Source organism: Vanessa tameamea, chromosome 15 (assembly GCF_037043105.1).
Source record: "Vanessa tameamea isolate UH-Manoa-2023 chromosome 15, ilVanTame1 primary haplotype, whole genome shotgun sequence".
NCBI classification, from domain to species: domain Eukaryota; kingdom Metazoa; phylum Arthropoda; class Insecta; order Lepidoptera; family Nymphalidae; genus Vanessa; species Vanessa tameamea.
This window is the reverse complement of record NC_087323.1, coordinates 280,796-304,719: the sequence shown is the minus strand read 5'-3', so window position 1 is coordinate 304,719 and position 23,924 is coordinate 280,796. Positions and strand designations below refer to the sequence as shown.

The window sequence follows — 23,924 nt, the reverse complement described above, 5'->3', positions numbered from 1 at the left end:
GTAGGTTATTATTTAGTATATATAGTAAATAGTAGGTATAATAACAGAAGAAACGAATAGTTTAAAATACAATTAGTTATTCTCTTTATATAACACACTATTTGCAAAAATGATTTTTTTTTTATCGGTTTCGGTTACAATCTCGTCCGTATATTTTTATTACGGATATCCGATAGTTTCGGTTACGGCTACGGAGCCCCCTCACATCCCTGAATATTATAATTACCTTTATCGATCGAACTCGAAAAAAAGCAGTTTTTATTTAAAATATTACTATTCTAAGAAGTAATATTCTTTGAATTGTTGAAAAAAAACTTGTGGCGTAAATTAAAAACAACAGCTTAGCAGTGGTGTTTAAGGCCACTTTGTTTTAATTTACTTGATTCAGTCATATATTACGCATAGAAAGCTGTTGTATATAACCTAACAAGATATGGTATTTGTTGATTGAACTACAGTGAATTAAATAGAAAACAATGCACATATTACAGAAACGATGCCAGTAAGATAAATAAAGATACGAGACGACTGATTAGTGAACATAGATGATCATCCTTCACATACTGCATGGTGAGCCAAGAAAAAAAAAACACAATTTTTTTTAATTTTCATTCATATCATACTTTTTTCTTCATTTATTGCACCAATTTACGACAAGGTCGTTGAATAGTATTTTACGCATTCCTTATCAAAAGATTACTCAGATCAAACCTGCCCGTTTTGATAACACAATGAGTTCTGTTGTTGAGTTTGTACGGTCTCCTAGCGCTATCGAGCGAAATCATTGCCAATAAATAATAATAACATCAGTGATAGCGCGGTCTCGAATGTGTTAGGACGTTTTGTGATTAATTTATTTATTCGTGAGGAAGCGTTTAAATCAATATAGTCTTTATTACAATTACATAAGAGCCATGGGTGTGCCGATGATGAAAAACTGCTGCTACTGTGTTAGTTTACAAACGGGTACTTTGATCATAGGTTATGTGTACACGGTGAGTCTTCGGTGAAATCTTTATCGATTCTTAGTTTTAAACTACATCAAACAAGGAAATGCTTTCCTTTTCTTTTTCTTTGTATATATTTTCGTCAAGCGTTTTGAAATAATTACTTATTATTCGCTGCGGATGCTCGTGAAATGTCAGAAAGTTCCGTACGAGATGGACTACAACAGTGACAAGGATCGAAACAGAAGATCACCGAAATCGGTTTTTAAATTTCACAAAAGATACAATGTAAATTATATCAGAAAATCGTTGCTTGTATAATTTAGATTATGAAAGGAGCGAAATGACAAACAACACATTAGCTATTTCAAACACATGTTCATCTTCTACCCTTTGCAAATTTCATTCGAATAAAAAATAAGTATACTAATATTATAAATGCGTAAGTAACTCTGTCTGTTCACGCTTAAACTGCTGAACTGATTTGGATGAAATTTATTATGGAGATATGGGAAGGATATAGGCTATCATGTTTAATCCACCTCTTAAGGGGGTAAAATGTGGGGCGACGGTTTGTGCGCTAGTGATTAATTTGCCCAAGTAAAGCCACGTGTGCAGCTTCTTGTTTATATTTTCTTTGTTAGTAAATTATGTCAACGTACGTATCTTAGATAAGGAAGTTCCTAAATAATTAGTCCCAAATGGACGAAATGGATAATTATTATTTATTATTTGTAACTCGTATTTACTTTATACGATATCGTTACAATGTAACTAGTCTATATTATACTAGTAAATAAATTGTTATCATTGTTTGTTTGTATTTATAAGAATAGCTTATAATTAAAAGTAAAATATAGGAACAATTTTAAGAAGAATTATCAAAAATTAGCTCAACATACTATGATTTCTCGATATATATATTATTTCAGTTCATTTTATTGTCTTAATTTAGTGTGGTATAATCCTAAATTAAAAGTTTGATTAAATAACATAATTACAAGTGAGCATTAATATTTATATATAATAACAATATAAATAAGGATGGTTTTCGAAAAATACCGATATAATTGTCGAGACAATCCAAGTAGTAATTTTAATGGCTCTAACTTTACTAAAGATGACATTTATTATAGCCTTGTTGGAATATAACGATAAACATACAAAATACAACTCGTCCTAGTACATTGTAAATGTAGAACAATTGAAAATGAAATAATTCAAATATTCTTTTAATAATATATGTATTTAACCAAACACTTTATTTCAACTTAAAACGAAACGTTTTAATCGATGTGGATGCCAAAAAAAGGAGTCTTGAAAATATTTGGATGTGTTTTAATGGGATTTATTGTCGTTAAAAGTGACAAATACATATATAATTAAATTATTTTATATCTCAGCATAAACGCACCGTGTTCGTACACTCAATAAATGACTTAACCTTCATTGTATTTGTTTTTATATAATAAAATACTTTACTAATATTATGGTAAAGCTGACATCATTTGCGCATCGGAGAGTTTAGAGTAAGTACTACCACAGGTAGCAAGAAAGCCACGTCACTAAATTAATGTCATGCAGAGGCCTTCTGCGAATTACTAGATGTAAATATAAATTGCAAATTGTTATTTTATTTTTTCTCGATAATTAAAATATATTGATTAAGCTTTGTGTAAACCGATCAACATGACGTTTGTGACGTACGAAAAGTAAGCTTTATCTATTATGACAATTCGTAGTATCTCTAATATACGAATTCATTTTAATATTAAATGCACTTGAAATGTTTCAGTATGTGCTCTGTGACGACACAACCTTGAATTCACGTTTGTTTATCTGACGATAGCGTCGCTTACGCAGCGTTGACGAAGAAACTAAAATTGTCTTTATTATGAGATTGAATTACATTACAAACATAACTGTATAATATTTATGGTAGTAATACCGTAGGTAAAGTCCCAGCTCTCCGCGATGGGAAATATGAGAGGCAGGCAAGTAGGCAAGACTTTTACGCTTAATATGTCAACGAATCAATACAATAACTTTGCAATGTTGTAACAACATTAGTCAATGAATAAATTACGTCAATCTTCGCAAAAGATGCACACTCATAAATCAGAAATCTTAAAAACTTTTCAAGTGTTTATCACATCTCTCCTGTATTTCAAATGAATCTGCTTAGATGCCTTATCGCGTGTCGTGCAACATAGTATTTGTATGACGCAACTGGAACGATTGCAATTCGATTCGATTACGATTAAAGTGACAATATGCTAATAATATTGGCCCCCAGTATTCTTATGTACTTAAAAGTAGTAATACTAGTAAATAATATCAATAGAAAAAAAAAACAATTGTATGGTACAAAAACAAAACATATGCCTTCTTATTTAAATATTATACCTTAAAATATACAGAGCATAGGTCGTAAAGATTATGAAATAGAATTATCGTCGAAGTACTACAAAATTAATGAATTGTATATGACAGAACATTGGAAAAGTTTTGACATATTTAATATTCCGAATTTTACATTGTCAAGTGTGTTTGATAGAGTAAATGCTACTCGTGGATGCCCATTGTACAGCACGAAATTATATACTTCGCAAATTTCAAAATATATAGTGGCTCTCTTTATCGAACGACGGTAGTAAGGGCGTTAGGAGATTTTATTTAAATTTTAGACCTAGGAGACTTTAGCTTATTTGATATTACTATGGAGTATGTTCTTAAAACTATTTGTAAAATACATAAAATTGAGAATGTGTGTGGTGATTGCAACACTGATTTGATAAAAGGGACGATGTTAAGTTTAAGATTGGTAACCTTATTTAAATAATTTCATTTAACACATAAATATTGTAATGAAAATCGGATATCGAGCCACTTCAACATGTATTGACAATATATTTTGTCACTGTTAAATATATAATGTATCAAGCATATACAGTCTTACCGATAATTTTCCGTGGAAGACAAAATAATAACTTATTCGCGTAAGATTGTATGTAGTAGGTACATAACAGTTAAAAAAGTTAATTGTTTTAACGGTTTTAATTGTGATGTCTAAAATACCCAACTTAGAATTAACAACATAGTGTCCAGATAAAATGTATACCACTTTCTTTAAATTAATATTAAATGCATTTGAAAATATATTTAAAATATACATAAACATATTATAAAAATGTAAAATTTAAGTTTAGCGATTGGGCTTCTGTTGGCATTTACAAGAATAAGAATCAATTATATGAACTATATAATTAACAAAGTGGAATTATGAGACTACCTTTGTGAAAGATGTCGAGTGCTTTTCGAAAACTTTTAAATTAGTTTATATCCATGTTAAATTTGTATAATAAATAACATCCCAAATTCAGATGATAAAATCAATACTACTAGGAATGTAATTGATAACAGTGTTTGCCGTAAATCTAAAAAGAAAATGCTGCCTATGGAATTAACCTTTAGAAATAGATATGTACATTTGGATTTAGAAGTGGCAAATGCTTTTGAATTTTTTTTCCATAAAATACCAACCGAAATAACTTCCCACTTAAAATCATCTACTTTAGAAACCAATAAATTACTAACAAATAATGTATCCAGTGCGTGTTCTGTGATTAATCCAAAACATTTTATGGTGTAGAGAACGCAACGCTTTTGTACAAGCTTAAACATTACGGTGTTAATGGTAAAGCTCTTGATCTCATTGCTTCATACTTGAATCAAATAATTCAACAAGTGTCTATTAATGGAAAAAATACTTCTGAGTCTGTACATAGAATGGGCATTCCATATGGATCAATTTTTGGGTCCTCTTCTATTTTTGTTGTACATCATCATTACATAGTATAAAACAAAGTCGCCATGTCTGTCCCTATGTATTCTTAGATCTTTAAAATTACACAACGGATTTTGATGCAATTTTATTTAATAGATAGATTGATTCAAGAGGAAGGTTTATATGTATAATACATGCACAATATAGTAGAGAAACGTTCACAATTTTAGGTTACCTTAAAAAGGTCTCCAAAAAAGTCCACGATGGTATACATATATCTATCTCCATCTATTTACCTAAATTGAACCTATTGAAGAAGAAGAATGCAGTTTTGTCCTTTCTTTATCCTTTTATTTATTACTAATATAATTATATACTATTTACTTTTTACGAGAAATAATGGCTTTTTTTCGAAGCAATTTTAAGCAATTCAGCAATAATCCTTATCCAATTAAGTACACTAAATATATTATGCATTTAATATAGATCAATATGGCTTTTACATCATGTGATTTAAATGAATATTTTCTAAGATATTACAGATTTAAAACGCAGGGACATAGCGGTTTGTATTGTCTAATGACTGAAAAACTGTGAACGTTGTAAGACATTTTGTAATATATAAAATATAATCTTTTTATATTAAACGTATTTGTGATATTGTATTGTTTTCTAATGATACTTCACTACTTATTAAAGTTGATAGGAAACAACCTAATTATGACGATGTAAACAATGCATTATCACTTTTTCCTGTTTCTAATCTTGGTTATGTTCCAGTAGGTATAATTTGTAATTGTAATTTTTGTTTTGCCAGGTATGGTCACTACTAGAGTTGGCAGGCTACTGTCTTCTAGTCACCCTCGCGCCAATCGGTAAAAATGGTACCGTGTCCGGTCACAAGTATATATTGTACATCACGGCGGCGGTTGTTAGTGGGGTTACGCTTCTATGCTCAATACTTCTAATCGTGGCTGCTTATAAGGTAATGATTTAAGTAAACAAACTATTACTATAAGGTGTTTTTATTATTTTTTACTATATTTTCCGAGAAGGCATATGACTCCACTCCACCTGATGTTAGTGATATTATTTTATGTGTGTTTGGTCATTCTATCGAAATAATATTTCTGTATTAGTTGATGTCGTTTTTTGGGGCGGAACTGATGAAATATTAAAAAAACCAAAAAATGTATATCCCAACCTCATTGAACATACGAGATTCAGTTAGCTTTGACTTTGGAGTTCATAGTCGTTGATTTTCATACATATAATAATGATAAAAACATAAGATGTAAGAAAAATAATAACTATTGAGATTCTTGCCGATTATTCTTTATAAAACTCGAACCAGCATTAAATTTAATTTATTTTGTAAAATAAATTAAAAATGCTCTTATTTTTCAGCCCTGTATCTTTTGTAACAATTTATCATATAAAAAAAAAATAACAAAATACATATATTCATATTTTCAGAAACTCGCCTCTCTGACGTTGCCCTGGACGATCGTGACCGGTATCTTGACTGCGGTGTTCTTCGTGATGTGCCTCACGGGGATCAGTCTCATCCTTCAGGACACGGGAGATATGCTTGAAGTGGAAATTGTGTTCATCATCGTACATCTTACTAGAGCATGTTAGTATTAAAAATACTTGTACGACCCACTTAGTACATATTCTACCGTGAAACAATAATACTCAGTATTTTTTTTCCGATTTGAAGTATGAATGAGTGTAATTACAGGCACAAGGTACGTAGCATCTTTGTTCCCAAGGTAATTAAATAATTTCCCAAACCTTGGGAACTTATTATAAGGCCTACGGGCGATGTTGACTTACCATCAGCTGGCTACCATCTACCGGCAGCTGATTTGTTTTTCTTGCTTTCCAAAACTTCAGATACATTTATTAATACTCAAATTTAATAATAAACGAGTCATGTTCAATGAACTATATATAGGTGAATAAATATAAAGCCTGCATTATACGTAGATCATGCCACGATTCCTAGACGAAGGCTAAACTAAGCATTCGCCCCTTTAATAATTGCAATGCTTTAAGAAATTCGTCTACATTGTTTAGACGACAAATGTATACGGACTTATTACCCATAAGTCAGTATAATTGTAAGTAATATGAGTCTTGCACCTTCTTTATTTTTCTAATAAACGATTCGATCGATGCAGTATGTATTTGATAATCCAAATCTGAATGAGTACTTATCCAGAATCTAGTATTCAATATTATACTTGATACGAGTCAATTATAGTTTCGGTATTGGTATAGATCGATATTCTTCTACCCATAGTTAAAAGCGACTTTATCATTGACTGATAAGACAATCAAAAACGAAAGCGGGGATCTTTAGCCGATAACAATAAAACAAAGGAGACAAAGAAATAACCGCGCACGATCAGATTATCCATGTTAACTCAAACTACAGACAAGGAACATAGCAGTTCAATTCTAAAAGTTTTATAAAACTCAGGTTCGTATAATTTTCCTTTTTCAGGTATATCAGTATATTGCATAGTAGTCGTCCACAGCCGCCACAAACAGATAATGTACGACGACGACAACGAAAGGTTCCACCGCTCGGCGATCTACCAACCCATCTGGATGAGAGACCAGGCGCTATGAACCTACTCATAGAAGAGACTCTACGTGATGATTCTGGATGGAATTGGAAAGATTTAATTGCTAAAAGCAAGTAATACAAAAATGACATAAAGACGTTAAATATATAAATACAAAAAATATGTGGTCAACTTGTATTGCACAATTGAGAGTTTTAACTTAAATAATCATTTCAATAGTAAATATATGGTAAACGACGGTTTATTACAACGGTGGTGAAACTAATGTAGTTACACTTAGATGCATTCCTTAGCACATGTGCCAGAAATACGAGTATATTTACTATGAGAATGTTATGAAGGGTTTTATTCTATTTATAAATATAAATAGAAGAAGAAGAAGGCAAACAAAACAAGTTGTTCCCAAAATGCGAATATGAGAACAGAAAATCAGTATTAAAGCGACAAGCGATCCCTTTATACGTCAACTTAATTAGTAGATTCCATATGAACAAGGAGAAAAGATAAACCAACTTTAGATTTACATATAGCATGCGATTTACTAATAGCTCAGCTATGTCGTGTACAACAAACAGTTCTTGATTGATATATCTTTATTTACAATACAACGCTATTCCACGTAATTACTAACATTCACTTTCATTTTACTACCAAAGTTTCGAAAACAGATTCATTGGTCCAAAGCACAATGTTTTGGAATATGATAGACTCATTATTATTTAGGCGGACCTATGATATACCCATTTGATTATAGACTGATACATACATGCCTCATACATATAACATGAACATTTTAAAATAAATAAACATCCCGATACAAATATGTATATCACAAATAAATTATGTATAGTTTTATTTTGAATCATTCCATAATTACATTGTTTCATCCAAGATCAAATATATTTTATAAGTTTTTCTGTGTCCGAACAATTTAAGACGGATTTAAATATGGATTTTTTAAACTAATTTCATTAAGTTAACTGGTTTATAAAGTATATGTTTTTGCTTTATTTCAAAGGACACGTAAGTAAATTAATAGGATTAAATTATCCGATAAAAATCTACAGGATAAACATTACTGAGTAATCATGCTCTTAATTTTTTGTTATAATCTCGTGCGCAATCGAGATGGGAAATTTGGAGGAAGAAATATGCATTTGTCAAATGAGGGTTTTGTCAAAGTAGGGTACATATACAATTTGAGCAGAGCAGATAGCTAAGGCCTCCCCAAAGATATAGAAAAGTACATTCCAATGAGTTAGTAATTTTTGACACATGAAAATTTTTATTAGCTTCATTTTATAAATGAAAGACGATATTTTTTCTTTAATCTTTAAGCTTAAACGTTGGAAAGTTTAAGCTTATTATGGAAAATATTTCGTGAAATTACTTCTTAACTTAGAAGATGTTTGGTTCTCTATTTGTTTACTCGGATGTAATTTATTACTTCGAAATAAAGAGTATAAATTGGTAACAAGAGTAGATTACTACTAAATCGAAAATTTTAGGAATGTTTCGGATGGTTTTCCGATGTTACGGAAAATCTCATCCAAGCATGACAACATACTTGAAATATGAAATTACATAAAATAAGTAATTTAATTTTTTACAACTTATTTTTTAATAATACTTTATTATTGTTTCGTTCTAGTGTTCTGTTCCTAACTTAATCTTGTCATTTAGAAGTAAGTATTTATGTACCTACTTTTTTCTAAATATATTTTTATATAAGAAAATCTCTTTTATTCGTGTTAATACAATTTTTATTTGCATCTACGTGCATTTAATATCATTTATATTTCTGAAAGTAATGGTTTAAATTTCAAAGAGTTTTTTTTATGCTATATAGGCCTACCGTTATAAACTGAAAAGAAAAAGGACGGGCTGGAAGACGAGAAATTAGGCACGTAATGGGAATTGGTCACTAGCGATTATTTATAGACATTGGTGCTGCAAGGAAAATTAAACATTCCTTACATCGCTAATGCGCCACCAACCTAGAGCGTTAAGATGTTATGTCCCTTCTGGCTGTATTTACTCTCACCGTTCAAACTCGAACACAAATGCTAAGTTATCACTGTTTGGCGGTAAAATATATGTTGTGTGGTTGTTACGGGTAAAAATTAGATACGTTTCTAAGTTTTCAAAATACTCCAAAATGAGCACATCTTATTCCGAATTAACTCCAAAGTTTGAAAAAAACATTTTGTTTTAGGACGCAATTACGCTAAATGTGTAATTGCGTCCTAAAACACGTCCTTTTTATTTTTATTAAATTAAATAATTTTGATTAGAATTAGATCATTTTGTTACACACATAAACATTTTGTTAGTCTTATATAATTCTAAGAAAAGGAGAATCGGTCAAGTTAATTATTTACAAGGAAATGTACTAGAGAGCAGTCTAGTTTTACCCAAAGTCAAAATTTACTAGTTTTACCTTTACAGTTTACCGTCATATGTAAAAACCATTCTGCGAGAACCTGAACGCATTGGCCGAATGACGTCAAGACAATTTGAAGTATGATGTCATACTAATATTGCGTTCCTATTCTTTCAACACTAGTTCATATGTTGTTTCTCTCTAAACAATTTAATCTCAATAACAACAATTATGAAAACTACATTTAGATTTTAGAATTTAGGTTTTAGTTTAGTAAAGTCAAGTCGGGCGGACACTATCAAAGTCGTAATAATTATTAAATAATCTCGGTGTTATGCTATCAGATATATTGGTATTACACTAACTATATATTAAGAACCTGTCTGGACTTAATAAAAATACGTTGATTTATTGTATCGTAAAATTAGAGCAAATATAAAAATAGTGTTGTGTTTGGTGCCCATCAAATCCATTTAAAAAGGTAAATATAATACAAATATATAACAATTTTATTATATTCTCCATTCGTGCAATGTGGCGATTTAGTACACGCTACGGCGAAATTTGTTTCTACAAACTTGAACTGCATGCTTAGAATACTCAATTAAATGTACAGTTTTAGTAAAACCTTATAGTTTAAAATATTTAGTTTTTTACAATTAAATTTTTAATCATACGTAAATCGACATTTGTTGGAGATGGAGCATCTTTTATGGAGTATTTATTTGCAAATTCTTAAATGGCCGATTATAAATTCATTATAAAAAAAAGAAATACAATTTAATTATTAAATAGATGTTACAAAATTGAAAATTATTATTTAGTAAGTAAGTATTGATATACCAATTACTAAATTAGAGAATTAAAATATACTATTCATATTCTAATTCATTAAATAATCATTAGGATTTGGAGCATTGAAAATTACTTCAATATAATTAAATACATTTTTGTGAAGTTATGTTTATATATTAAACTAATTTATATTCATATTAAAAAACTGAAGTTTGTATAAACACCCTTGGCTTAATAGTCCTTTCGCTATGGTATGTTTTTGGCTACATAAAAACACACTAAAACTGTTATAAAATATGATATATTAAGTAACAAGCATATTTTATCAAAAATGTATCCAATGTGAGTAAGTGAAAATTATAGTGCCCTACTAGTAACTAAAACAATTTAAACACAACTATAAATATTGCAAGAGTTTATTTTATGGTTCCTAAACAATTATTTCATATGTTTGAGTCACTAAAACTAAAAATTTAATATATGTAAAGTATGTCTTTTTATGGTTTTTTAGAAGAAAAAATCTTTGTTTACCAATTATTTTAAATGATATAACATGTATATAATTTAAAATAAATAACCCTATGGCTTTGTAACGAAATTCTGCCACATGTGTTTCCACCAACCATGCACTGGAGCAGCATGGTGGAATATGCTTCAAACCTTCTACTCAAAGGGAGAGGAGGCCTTAGTCCAGCAATTTACAAGCTATTAATGTAAAATATATGTTTGTAATTATAGACAATGTTAAATATTTTTTAAGAAGGAATAATTCAAATGTGCGATTGGATAGTAAGTGGTCACCCATGTCCATTAACACTAACATCCCTTGTGCTTTTAACTTTACTAGCTCATTAACATTTAAAACCAGAAACAGCAATTTTTTGTTTTTTTTACTTATAAATTTTAGGGTGATAAGTAGAAAAATACTGTATTTTTTCTTTTTATTGTCAAATCCATGACAACAAAGAGAGAATTCAATGTTTTACACAAAATAGATTCTAAACAACATTTAAAAAAGTCTGACCGATAATCAAATCAAAGTATACTTTTATCAAGTAGGCTTTTATGAAAAATATTTTACAGAATTGTATAAAAAGTAAAGGTATGTAGATGTAGGTATGTACCGAGTGCTTTGGTCATGTGAAAATCATTTATATCCAAATACAACAAGTGCTCTATATAACTGATGTCAATTGACTCTTGTTCAAAGTAAGGCTACATCAAGGTATTCTAATGGTTTGGTGCCAATGTCAACATTTATTATTTATTTGCTTAGTACTTTTCTTTTAGATTTAACCAATTAGTTTCCAGCACCTGTGGTGAGTAATCAAAACATGTTGTATGTGAAGGAATACTCACACAAATATGTTAATACTGACACTCCTTTGATGTCACACAAGGAAAGAGTATGAGAAGACGGTACTCTTATATGACAAGGGACCGTTGTCTTTATCTGGCAGTTGCATATGTGTACACAATATTTTCAGTGGATTGCCTTACTTGATATAACTGAATAAATTTCTCTATAAATATTGATATTACAAGGCTGTTGATATCTTAAACCAGAGCTGAGACTCATTTTGTTGAGCAGAGCATATTAAAACCCAATTAAGACTTTTATTTTTAAGTAGTTATCTACTAAATTGCATTACAAAAGATTATTTTAGTTATTTTATATTTGTAATATGATTATATCTGTGAAATTAATGAAATAAAACTAATAAATATAAAATAATTTGTGAATTATTTAAAGGTTTTAATAACCACGACACATTTTAGGGTTTCATATTTTTTTCTAAACAAACATAAACAAGCAAACTCCACAAAGATTCAACAATTCTTGTCAGTAATGTTGACCCAAATTAATTAATTTATGGTGATATCCATGAGGGTGGGGATTATTAATGTAACCTAAGCTACATCTGAATGCTGAATAATACAGCAACTGAATGCAAAATGAATAAGGCAAACTTAGCATTGTAATCATACATATTTATAGTCATTTATTTATTTAAATATAATAATTATAATTCTGCATACTGGTCATTGTTCCATATATTGGTACCTTTGTAAGGAATCCAGTGTAAGTGGTTCAAATGTGTAGACATTTGGATATACTTTGCCTGGCTGTTTGAAATTATACAATAAGAGAGAGTAACTTAAGATAAAATAAGTTTATGTTATATATTCTTTTTTTTGTTATACATGTAGGCAGACAAGCGAATGGGCCAACTGATGGTAAATGGTTACCACCGCCCATAGACAATGGCGCTGTAAAAATTTTTAACTTCCTTACACCGCCAATGTGTCACCAACTTTGGGAACAAAGATGTTATGTCCCTTGTGCTTGTAGTTATACTGGCTCACTCACCCTTCAAACCAGAACACAACAACGCGTGGTGCTGTTGTTTGGCGGTAGAATATCCGATGAGTGGGTGGTACCTACCCAGACGGGCTAGCACAAAGCCCTACCACCAAGTAGACCTATCTAGTATTCTATTCTATTTTCTGTCCACTAATCCAAACTAAGTCTGGATACTCGTCAAATTCTTAATACTGTTTCTTATCTAGTTATAATTTTTAAAGCAGAGCTAAATTTAGAAGTGTATTAATTATGTTATTCAAATCTTAGGCTTTATCAGATAACCCTTGAAGTTCCATTATCAACAATAATGATTTGTATCAACTAATATTACTAATAATAGATAGAACGATTACATTATATAATGTAGCAATTGTACAGCACTTACATAATCAGATATGTGTGTTCTTATATAAGGACATATAAAAATATATTTCTAGTGCATACAATAAACAATTACGCTTGCAAGGATGCGTAATTATAATTAATAAGGATAAGTGTTGAGTGTCCTTGACGAGTCCACTGTCTTCGAATATACAATACACACTGCCTCGCGGTACAAGTTACAAGCAACGAAACAATCGCCCAATTAATCTTGTATTGATATAATCAATACTTATTGCTCTGTTGGTCTTCGCGTAATGGTATAGTACAGCAACTTTTTCAATAAATGTGCTTTTTCAAAATCAATCGAACTGATAGATCAATATTAGAGCGTTTAAATACACAAACTTCTTTAGCTTTATCATATACTATGTATAGATTTAAACAAAACATTTAGCTATTGACAGTCAAAAAAAAGTAATAAGTTCAATAGTTTGGACACAGGAACAAACCTTCGTAAAATGAAGAGATTTTTTTATGGTCTTGGGAGAGGCCTATGTCCAGCAATGGACTGTGATGGCCGAGTATATAGATAGATATCGGGTATGTTATATCGGAACTGGATATGGCCGCTATATGAATTATTATTCATATTTTATCGGATTCAGATACGGTCACGGATACGAAATTATTTCGGATTATATGTGTAATGTGTTGCCCTAAGAGAGGAATGAAAGCCGAGGCTGCTGAGTAGATACTGCCTTTATTTGCTATAGATCGTACGTTAAATAGGTACAAACGTAGGTTACATAATGTATAATCGTTAATAAGTAAATTTAGTTAAGATAATCTGTTCACTACATCTCATATGATTAGTTGGAGTTGTTTAGAAATGGAAACTAAAATAATTACAAAATATCGATTCGACATTATTTGTAGTCTATTATTTAGATTTAATTACAGAAGGAAAACATATAATTAGCTGATCTCTTTAAGTATAGCACTGCAAAAACTAAATTATAATATATTTTGTTATATCGTTTTCGTTTACGGTTACGAATAGATTTTATAAGCGATAGGATCGGTTACGGAGCTCCATAACATTCCTAGTAGATAGAAGCTAGCACTTCGCTATAAGTTCACGACTTAAACATAAGTATTTACTATTTATATCTCGTAGGTCGTTTGCGCGAAAAAACTGGGCTTTTATCGTTGCTCCTGACTGGGCTAACTCTATATGTTACCGTTTATTATCGATCGTGTCCAGGATGAAGGCAGTCGTGGATCAGTGAGTTCTATTCTAGATGGATTTTTCTGAATTTTGTCTAAAGTATTATTTCAACCATAAGTTAATATAGCGAATTATTGTTTAATAAAAAACAAATGAAGAAGGACTATGTAACCGACACAACAACATATCGAATTCTAGATCAAATCTTGTCAGAATCCGTCGAATTGTTTCAGTTGAATTTTTAAATTGGTAGTATTTGTCGTTACATCGTATTATGAGAGTGGGGTGAGGTTAGACAAGGTACAGAGAGTGCACCTGTGTTTGCGTACTTCGCACAATTGTTGCGCACATATGCATACTTGTGCACTATGTATTTCCATGTGCAAATGGCTAGCCTCTGTTGAGAATGGCTGTCGTGATATTGTCATTATCATTAGTAAGATTATCCTTATTTTATATTTACAGAGAGCTAGGAAGCGAGGGTGTGAAGATGGGTCTTCCACACATCACTTCGTTCTGTTGGTGCCTTGGACTCGAGTCCGGCACAAAGGTCATCGGCTACGTACACTTGGTAAGTTTTACTTTCCAAAGGTCTGTAAAATGTTCTTTTGTTTATCTGACAATAACTCAGTAGCACCGCTGTTTTAGTGAGTATTACTTAAAATTGCCCGTCATGGTCTTAATTCAATTAGGACATAATATATTTAAGTTTTACGTTCGGCGGACTAATGAATAATTCTCAAGTGACATCTATCTCACCGTAGTATTACCGTAGAATGTAGGTGTTCATCGTACATCATACGTTACAGAAAATAATAGAGAGGGCAAAAGCGAGCTAAGAATAAAATAAACGCCTCCCCCTTTAAGGGATTTCTTCCATCACTAGAATTTTGAAAAATAAAAAAGTAACTTGTACAAACATACAAAAAACTAGATTACAATGTACAGTCGAACTAGATCGGATAACTGACAACATAAACATTTATTCAACTGGTTATGGACTCTCGAGTTAGAAGTTAATTGTTTTATTTTTTACGCGTCATTTGTTCGTACCATCTGAGCAGGTTCCTTCAACTAGAAGTCGGTTATTATGTCAAGTTTATTTGACGATTTAAAAATCACTCAATATTTTTTTAAATAACAATTTTACAAGTAATTTTCAGTCGTTACCAACGGTTTGAAATGTGGATACCGAGAAGAATCGACATGAACTACTAGTTATTTTAAATTGAATCGAAATAATTAATTATTATTCAAGAGCTGTTGATTGAGTTCAATTATAACAGTAACCTCTAAATGTACAATTGCTTCGTAAACGAGCTGATCTCAGTATCAATGATAGCATTTTCCTTTTTTTTTCAAATGTTTCTGTAGGTTTTTTTTTGTATGCTAATAGTCCTTATTTTTGAGACGCTGTGAACCTATTAGACTCACGGGCATTGACAGAGTTAGAATATAGTTTGGAACCAGTTTGAACTGGATTACAACTGGCTACCGAATATAGCTACTTAAATTATAAAAAGTTTAGAAACGTAAATGCAAGATGATCTTCCGCGACGTGCATTTTTCTTCACTATGTATTCCTTCACTACCGAGCACGATATAAAACACCACGAGCATATTAAAGATCAGTACTTGGCCGGATTTAAACACCTGACTTTGGTTAAGATCGATCGTTCTATAAATCTTAGCTCCTCAAAATTGTAATGATTCCGAATTCCAGGTCGCGTCGTTCTCTCTGATGATTCTCTGCTCGCTGTACGCGGAGAGCCTGCGAGGCCTCATCGGCACGATCGATGACGCCGGTGACCACATCTACACCATATGGTACAAGATATCCGTGGGTGTGGCGGTGTTCACGGTCGTCCATGTGCTGCTAGCGGCTACCCTGCTGTTTGCTGTCTTTATGGTAAGTTTGGAAAGTTCTGTCCATTAATGTTTTTGTAAAAGTACAAACAAAACTTACTTATTAAAATATTTGTGAGCAAATTTTTATTTTTTTTAAAATGGGTGTCTCGGTGTTTCATAATAAGGTATATTTTTCCAGAGGCACACAGCCGCTCTGCGGGGATGGGTGTGGGTGATGATGGTGCTGTACGTTTTCTCCCTGGTCTACGTCGTCGTTTCCATGACCTTCGGGTTTTCAGCCAGCGGCTCGCACATATTCCTATCTTTCCTAGAAGGAGTCGTATTCTTTGGTGAGTATCACTATGTCATAGTTTACAAATAATTATTGAGAACTTCATTTGAGGCTCTCCTTAATATTTGGGTTTTATGACGAGTATGCCTCTGTGATTGCCGTTTGGGTATGTGTTCGTATATTTTACGCAAGAAAAAATACTTCAAGTAACTTATAAGTAATTATCGTGTTCAGTTTTTATATAAAATAATTCACTCGCGAGAACATGCATCCGCACATCCACATTGATTGTTCGCCGTTCTTTGCTATCTGTACTCGAAGGCGCCTCGCGCACACTGAGACGTCCTGTAAGCACGAGCGGCACCCACACCAGCTCAGTATTCAGATACGCCTTGTGTTCGAAGAGAGCTCCTCCGCCGGCGGCCGGTGTCGCGGCGTTGGGACGGTTTATCTAAGATGTCACTACGAGTGAGACCGTCACACTCGTCCCATCTCAAAAAACAGTAAATAGTTCCGACATTTGTCAGCTCTGTGTTATATTCGCTGGATAAACGCTAACGCGTTAATACGCGTTTCCCTCGCACGAACCCTCCGGCGGCCGCCCATCTAGAGGGACTCTTCGGCCGAGGCCGCGCGGCCCCGTTGCCTACACTCCTGTGTGTTTTTGCGAGGTGTTTTATTTGTATTCACGTCCTTATTTTTTGCAGGTATCCTAGCCTACTGCATCCTGTGCGTGAACAGCTACTACCTGATGCTGAGGAGCGCCGAGGATATGGAAGGGCCGCAGAAATCGGATTCTTACCACAATCGCGATTAATCGGATTGAACCGACACGTTATCTGATTTCATAAGTATCCTCCGACTTAAAATACTCGCTGCAGTGTGCATACCGCTCGTGTTTAAAGGATTATTTTTATAACAGGTCGTAAAGTCATTTACTGTAACGACTTAGTTCTGCTGATAAGAATCGTAAAGAGACAAATCTTGCGGGAGATGATGTAAAAATATTATGAAATAGTTTACATACCATAAAAATAGTATTAAAACTAAATAGAGCCGAAAGTACCAATTTGAGACGTTCAAGGCCAAATAAGATGCAGTAATAGACAGACTAAACTGGAGTTGCCATATGAAAAAAAACATAAAGCTTTGGCTCACTTAACACTAGAGTTAAGTAATCGGTATGACTTATGACGCGTTTACTGGCCTGACGAGTCCTCTGTGCAAATAATAAACAGGCAGCTCCGGCGTCCGTAGGGCGAGAGAGGTCGCTGCTGGCCTGTAGGGAAGGAGGGGGGGGGATGGTCTGTACCTCACTTGACTCACGCACAAAGCAAGTTATATTTTATAATAATGTTATTATTAATGTACTTACTCGTAGTCGATGTTGCCTTAAAGTTATGAATGTCGTAAGGTCTTATTAGTACGGTCTAGACAGGCCCCATATGCCATTTTAAAATAGTGCTAGTATTTCAGCAGCTACTCGTACGAATAGACTGTGTGTTTATATTTAATGGTTATAAATGTACGATATGTATGAAGGCATTTCAAATTATGTCTGTCCGTTGGTTCTACTTATTGCAGTAGAAGATTTATTTAACGTGTATTCGTCCGTACAGGTTTCCCTTCGTTGGGTTGTATATCGAGGCCCCGGAGTGATGACATAAACGTATGTCAGGGCACGCCTCGGACACGAAGCGGGTGGTGTCGCTCTATTATTGCATTTTTATTCTTATAAATATGTAATTGTATTTCGAATATCAGTGTTATTCTGTAAGAGGTCACTTCGCATCTCACTCGTCAAATGTTTGAAACCGACTACGCTTTTTTTAATTGACTACCGGAGGTTATCGATTCATTTTTATTTTTTGTACGTCATAATTCTGTCAATTATGAACCGATCTAAAAGTAATATATTTTTGTTCGGGAGGTTTAGAATCCTCCTGCAGGAGGGAAAACTTCCCATTTAGTCCCACTGAAAAAAGAAAAATGTTGTTGGTTTTATTTTCTTTTTTATACAATGATGTCAGGACAGGGGGGGGGGGGGTTTGAAAAGAAAAACGAAATTAAACTGAGTTATTACTAAATAATACTTAACCTAATCGAAGTCAGTCATTAGTGTCGGAAAAATGATTGACCCTATCCGGTGACTACGTCGCCGCTCTGCGGAATAGCTCCCCGGCAGTCCTTTCCGATGTTCTCGCGACGGTTCTCCTCTGTGCTGCTACTCTACAATGTTATGTTCTCAAATATTTTTATTTATATAAGTTTCAATAATTATCCTTAAGTAAAAATAACTATTGTAACCGATCGCAAATAATATTAAATATTTTATCGAGAGTATGAGTAGATACGAAGTCGGCCCGCGGACTCACCTCGCTGCGGGCGGCCGTGCTTACCCAGTATGCGCTCGCCCGGGTGCTCGGCTGGCGGCTTCGCTATATAATATGACTGTACTAGTGTCACTTAAACCATAAGTATAACACGCATCTCATCGACATGTATACACACATCGGTGTCTAGATATTCCACTGCCAACATTGACTAAGTTGCAAAATACGCCCACAGGGTGCCCGTTTTATTATGTGAGGTATTAGTCGTTTCTTGTATTTAATTGTTTACTCTATCGCTTGTGACGCTTTGTGCCGACCCATGTGGGGGGGGGGGGGGGGGTCGTCATATATTTGACAAACACGAATACTTTGGTTTGTTGTAATTCATTATAAGCGTACACCGCGAGAGCGTTGGAACAAGAACTATGTTGTCCCATCGTTGGTCTCAATGGCGACGGAAGTAGGTCGGCCCCCCGGCCGGGAACACTACGAAGACACCACGAAGGTTTGAATATTTTTGTTTATGTCGCACGACGCTTGTAGTGAAACGCAGCAATCCGAAGTATCACTGTGCGGTGGTAGAATTGTTGGTAACTGGCGGCACTCGCCTACCACCGGTGAAGTTAATCATTTGTCTTCTTTATATATATTTTAAATAACAATAATGGAAATAATACCGGCGTCGTTGTTTAGAGATAACACGAATTGGTGTTTACGAACAGAACTAACTTATTATTATTAATAAATAAAAATGTGTATATTTATATTTGGGTGACGCGCGTATAAGTTTCTGTTCGTATAAAATAAAACTGTCGAGGGTACAACTCGGCAAAGGTTTGAAGTACAAATACGCTTTACTGCACGCAACATTATAAAAACAGAAACACACTTATACGTAGATCAATGAGATAAAAATACCTACATGAATATATATGTACTCGTAGTGCCCATTGGTTTTAATATCAATCATTTTGTTTTAACACTTTTAACGTCTTTATTATACTAAAATATTAACGATTTTTTACATTATATCTTGTATGAAGTATGAGTACTTCAAATGTTTTTATTTAGACTAAATAATTTATTAAATATCTATTTTATTTTTATATAAACATATTTCTATTAAAACATGTATGCATAATAATATTAATCGGAGCTATGGAGAATATGGAAGCAGATAAATTGAATACGTACACCATGGCAGAGAAATCGGAATACAGCATTTCGTATCGTGTTTCATAATGTTGGCAGAATTGTTAAAAACGTATTCTAGTAATACCACTCTACAAAAACTTTTGTACGCACACAATAAACATTAATATATTAAGCTTGTAAAGGTAAACGAAAAGCAAAAAAAGTGGGACAGACTTTTTAAAAATCTGATCAGTCCGTCGCGTGAGCGACACTCGTGCTTGTAAGAAAAAATAATAATTATTACAAATTAGAATATCATGGTTAAGGTTTATTTTTTTATAAAAAAAAATTACCGTTTCTCCGTGAGTATAAAGGATCGACTTCATCTCTTTTTTTTTTTTTTTGAGTTGGCAAACGAGCTGCATCAAGAGAGATCCGAGGAAATTGGTCCCACAGAGTGGTTGTGCGAGGCAGAAAATGTCTTAAAATATCATCAAAATCAGAAATTGTCTCATGCAAACTTAACCACGACTTTTTAAAACTTTGACTCTATCGGTGAATAAAACACTAGCACAAACAAAACACTTGACGCAGTATGTGTTTGTATATTGTTCAACTAATTGTCATGCCATCGTTGGGTGTAGAAGCCCCTGCGCCGCAGCGCCGTCTGGTGGAGAGTTACACCAACATGGAGAGTATAAACACCTCCATGAAAACATAAATATTTGTGCCAATTTCCCCGGTGATCCGCCAAGCGGTGTCGAAGTTAATCTCAACAGATATACCGTATTCTACTTATGTATTCCTAATAGTATTTAAATAAGAATTGTTGTGACGTATGTCCGTGTGCAGTCGCTCAGTGTCGTCGTGTGTTCAATGTTGTAAGGTTATTTGTGATACATTTTGATGCTTTTACAATAAAATATATTTTCAAAATAGCTTCACTATGTGACAATAATATTTATACAATTAAAACTTCCTACGACGTGTACTATATTGAAAATTTCGCCTCGAAGTATATACATACATATATGTGCTTTATTAATAATTGATATTATGTTTTTAACTTTTAAAAAAATTGCCAAAAGTATTTTGATACATCTTTATGATTAATTTTAAGGATTTCTTATGCTCGGTGTACTGTATGCACCCAATTATTCGCCTCGAACCAATAGTCATATGTTTCTAAATTGAATATGCTGTAAGTAACAATTGTATTGTAAAAATAAATATTTTTTTCTTATACATTATATAGTCTAGTTTAATCGTTGATTGTTATTTGAGTACCCGCCGAATATTAAAATAATAAAAAAATGTTTTATTAGATAAGCGATACGCACCTCGTATCAAAGAGTACCTACTTAATGATGAGTACGTTTTAATTCGTTATTAATTGTAACCGACTCGGTTACGTGGAGATACAGTAATATTTACACAATAGTGTCGTCCATAGATATGTATAAAATATTTAAAATATAAATCTATTTATTATGCCTTTGCCTCATACCAAGATAAACGAATGTTAAAGTTGTGTCAATATGGCGCTAAAACTGACATGTTGGCAAACATGATGAATAGTGTCACAGTAGAATAGTATTAAGAATATGTGTTAATTATACATTGCATTGTATAATTAACACATATTCTTAATATATACATAATTATATATTGCATTGTGATTGTATTTTGGCAGATGTGAGCAAAATGTGCTATTTATATGTTCTCGTTAAAAGTCTTGTTTTATTTATATCCTCTCATTATTTTACAGATATTAGTTATATTTTAACGATATTCACGAAATCATTTAGGTACAAAATATCTATTCACAATCTCACGCTGCCATGATTTGTAAAATACCTTATTCCTATATGATATAATCAGTCGACAAAGATTCGAAGTAAATAGACTATAAATTGTACAGCAATAACTTTATTTTCTGAACTGGCTTAAAAGGCGATTGGGTCATTGCACACGCAGGAATAAGAGACATTAAATTGAGTGCAAGCATTCTCCTGTAATAACAATCTAAGATTCGCTTTTGAGCATTACCTTCAGTCAGTAAGTTTAGGGGGTCCTGGGCTGCAGCCCAAACAGTCATATGGTAGATCCGGCCCTGCCTTCAGTCGAGTAAATAGTTTTACAATGTAGAATAAGTTGTATCATTACAGGTCCTGTCGTTTCCACAAACTTATGTATTCTTAAGACTTGGTTGCCCTTGTTTCTATGCTTTTTTTTATGTTAGAGGTGGCAAACGAGCAGGAGGCTCACCTGATGGAAAGTGACTACCACCGCCCATGGACATCTGCAACATCGGGGGGCTTGCAGGTGCGTTGCCGGCCTTTCAGGAAGGAGTTCGCTCGTTTCTTGAAGGTTCCCAAGTCGTATCGGTTCGGAAAAACCGCCGGCGAAAGCTGGTTCCACCGAGTGGTTGTGCGAGGCAGAACGAACGTGCTTGACGATGAATGAAATTATTAATATTTCCATCACTCAATATGTGGCAGTGAAACTTTTCATCACGCCTGCGTTCTTCTATTAAATTTTTTAAATAATAAAAAGTTAAAATTACCTTTTAATATAAAAAGTAATCGACAAGATCAGTGACAATATTGATCAAATCAAATAATGGAGGTAAACCAACGCCGACCCAACGCGAGCCCAAAGTCAAAAATCTTTATTCAATATACTTGAAGTGTTTACACTTGCTTATTGATAGCCAAAAATCTATCACAGGTTCGGAATTTAACACCTCGGACCTGAGAAGAACCGGCGATAGAAACTCAGCGGGATATTTTTTTTTTTCATGTTACACGTACAGTAATAGTTATATTTTAGTTATTTGAAGCAGCCTGGAGGCGATCATTTTATTCCCAAGGTGTGCAGTCGTACTAAAGAGGCATTAGTGTTGTAATATCCTTTAGCACACAAACGCTCTTTAAAGATTCTGTTGAATTTTATAATTGAATAATTTTGAACGTTTTCTGAGATCCTTTTTTAAAAACGTATACATTGCCCCAAAAAAGAGTTACTAACCCTATGTAATCGGGTACTTGGAGTTTACCGTTTAAAAGTACACTCGTTTTGACACATCTTACATTGGGAGTAGTGAATTTAATACATTTTGTCTTTTTACTATTTAACATTAAATTATTAACACTAAACCAATTTACTATTTCGCAGAGAGCATTGTTCACATCGTCATATATTGAAAGACGTCTTTTTATTTAAAAAATTAAAGAAGTATCATCAGCAAACAATACTATCTCGAGTTTATCACCTAGGAGATGTGGCAGGTCATTTATATAAAAAACCCCCGTAAGCGACTCGTTTAAAAGACTGATAACCGAATGCATACACGTGAATCTTAATCGGATCTTAAAGATTACGGAATTTCCACATGGAAATTTTATGCTGTGCTTATTTTATCTCGTATTTGGCAAATAATTAAACCATCGCGAGGAAAACTGCAAGTTTCAAAGTTTGACCCAGGGTGTCATTGACGGTCAATGTATGCGAAGCCGCAGGGTAGTAAAACTCGGGAATAATTTTACACAGTTTGTTTATTCATCGAAATAATCTTATGTATTACGATGTTTCACATTACTTAATCATTCGTTTCAATTTAATAAATATATTACAATACTATAGATACTGTAAGTACAGGTGAATACGTTGGTCTTATATCGGAAGCTACGTCATAAACAATAATATGGAGGAATTTATAACGTTAAGTACGTTTTAATCGAAATTAATATAAGAGTATCAACGATGCTGACGTCACGAGCCAATAACATTAATGTGAAATTAAATTCCGACGTGACCTCCAGGGTCATATTTTATCATCAATTTTGCTTAACAACGATTTATTAGACTTAATTTAAAAAAATAAAATAA

The 23,924-nt window shown here is 32.9% G+C and overlaps 2 protein-coding genes across 3 annotated transcripts; both read left to right on the top strand.

Annotated features, from left to right (window-relative positions):
- The first annotated feature begins 712 nt into the window (after window positions 1–712).
- On the top strand, window positions 713–7,383 carry LOC113396526 (uncharacterized). Its single transcript, XM_026634500.2, has 4 exons — window positions 713–995; window positions 5,552–5,719; window positions 6,211–6,370; window positions 7,247–7,383. The coding sequence occupies exons 1-4, from the start codon at window positions 915–917 to the stop codon at window positions 7,372–7,374; spliced, it is 537 nt and encodes a 178-aa protein (XP_026490285.1). The 5' UTR covers window positions 713–914; the 3' UTR covers window positions 7,375–7,383.
- A 2,501-nt stretch (window positions 7,384–9,884) lies between these two features.
- On the top strand, window positions 9,885–17,672 carry LOC113396525 (uncharacterized). 2 transcript variants are annotated; one of them, XM_026634499.2, is made up of 5 exons: window positions 9,885–10,195; window positions 14,892–14,997; window positions 16,150–16,335; window positions 16,474–16,624; window positions 17,274–17,671. In XM_026634499.2, the coding sequence occupies exons 2-5, from the start codon at window positions 14,917–14,919 to the stop codon at window positions 17,381–17,383; spliced, it is 528 nt and encodes a 175-aa protein (XP_026490284.2). In that variant the 5' UTR covers window positions 9,885–10,195; window positions 14,892–14,916; the 3' UTR covers window positions 17,384–17,671. The 2 variants fall into 2 exon arrangements, with proteins under 2 accessions (XP_026490284.2, XP_026490283.2); XM_026634498.2 differs by lacking the exon at window positions 9,885–10,195 and adding an exon at window positions 14,380–14,483 and having other exon boundaries at window positions 17,274–17,672.
- The last annotated feature ends 6,252 nt before the right edge of the window (window positions 17,673–23,924 follow it).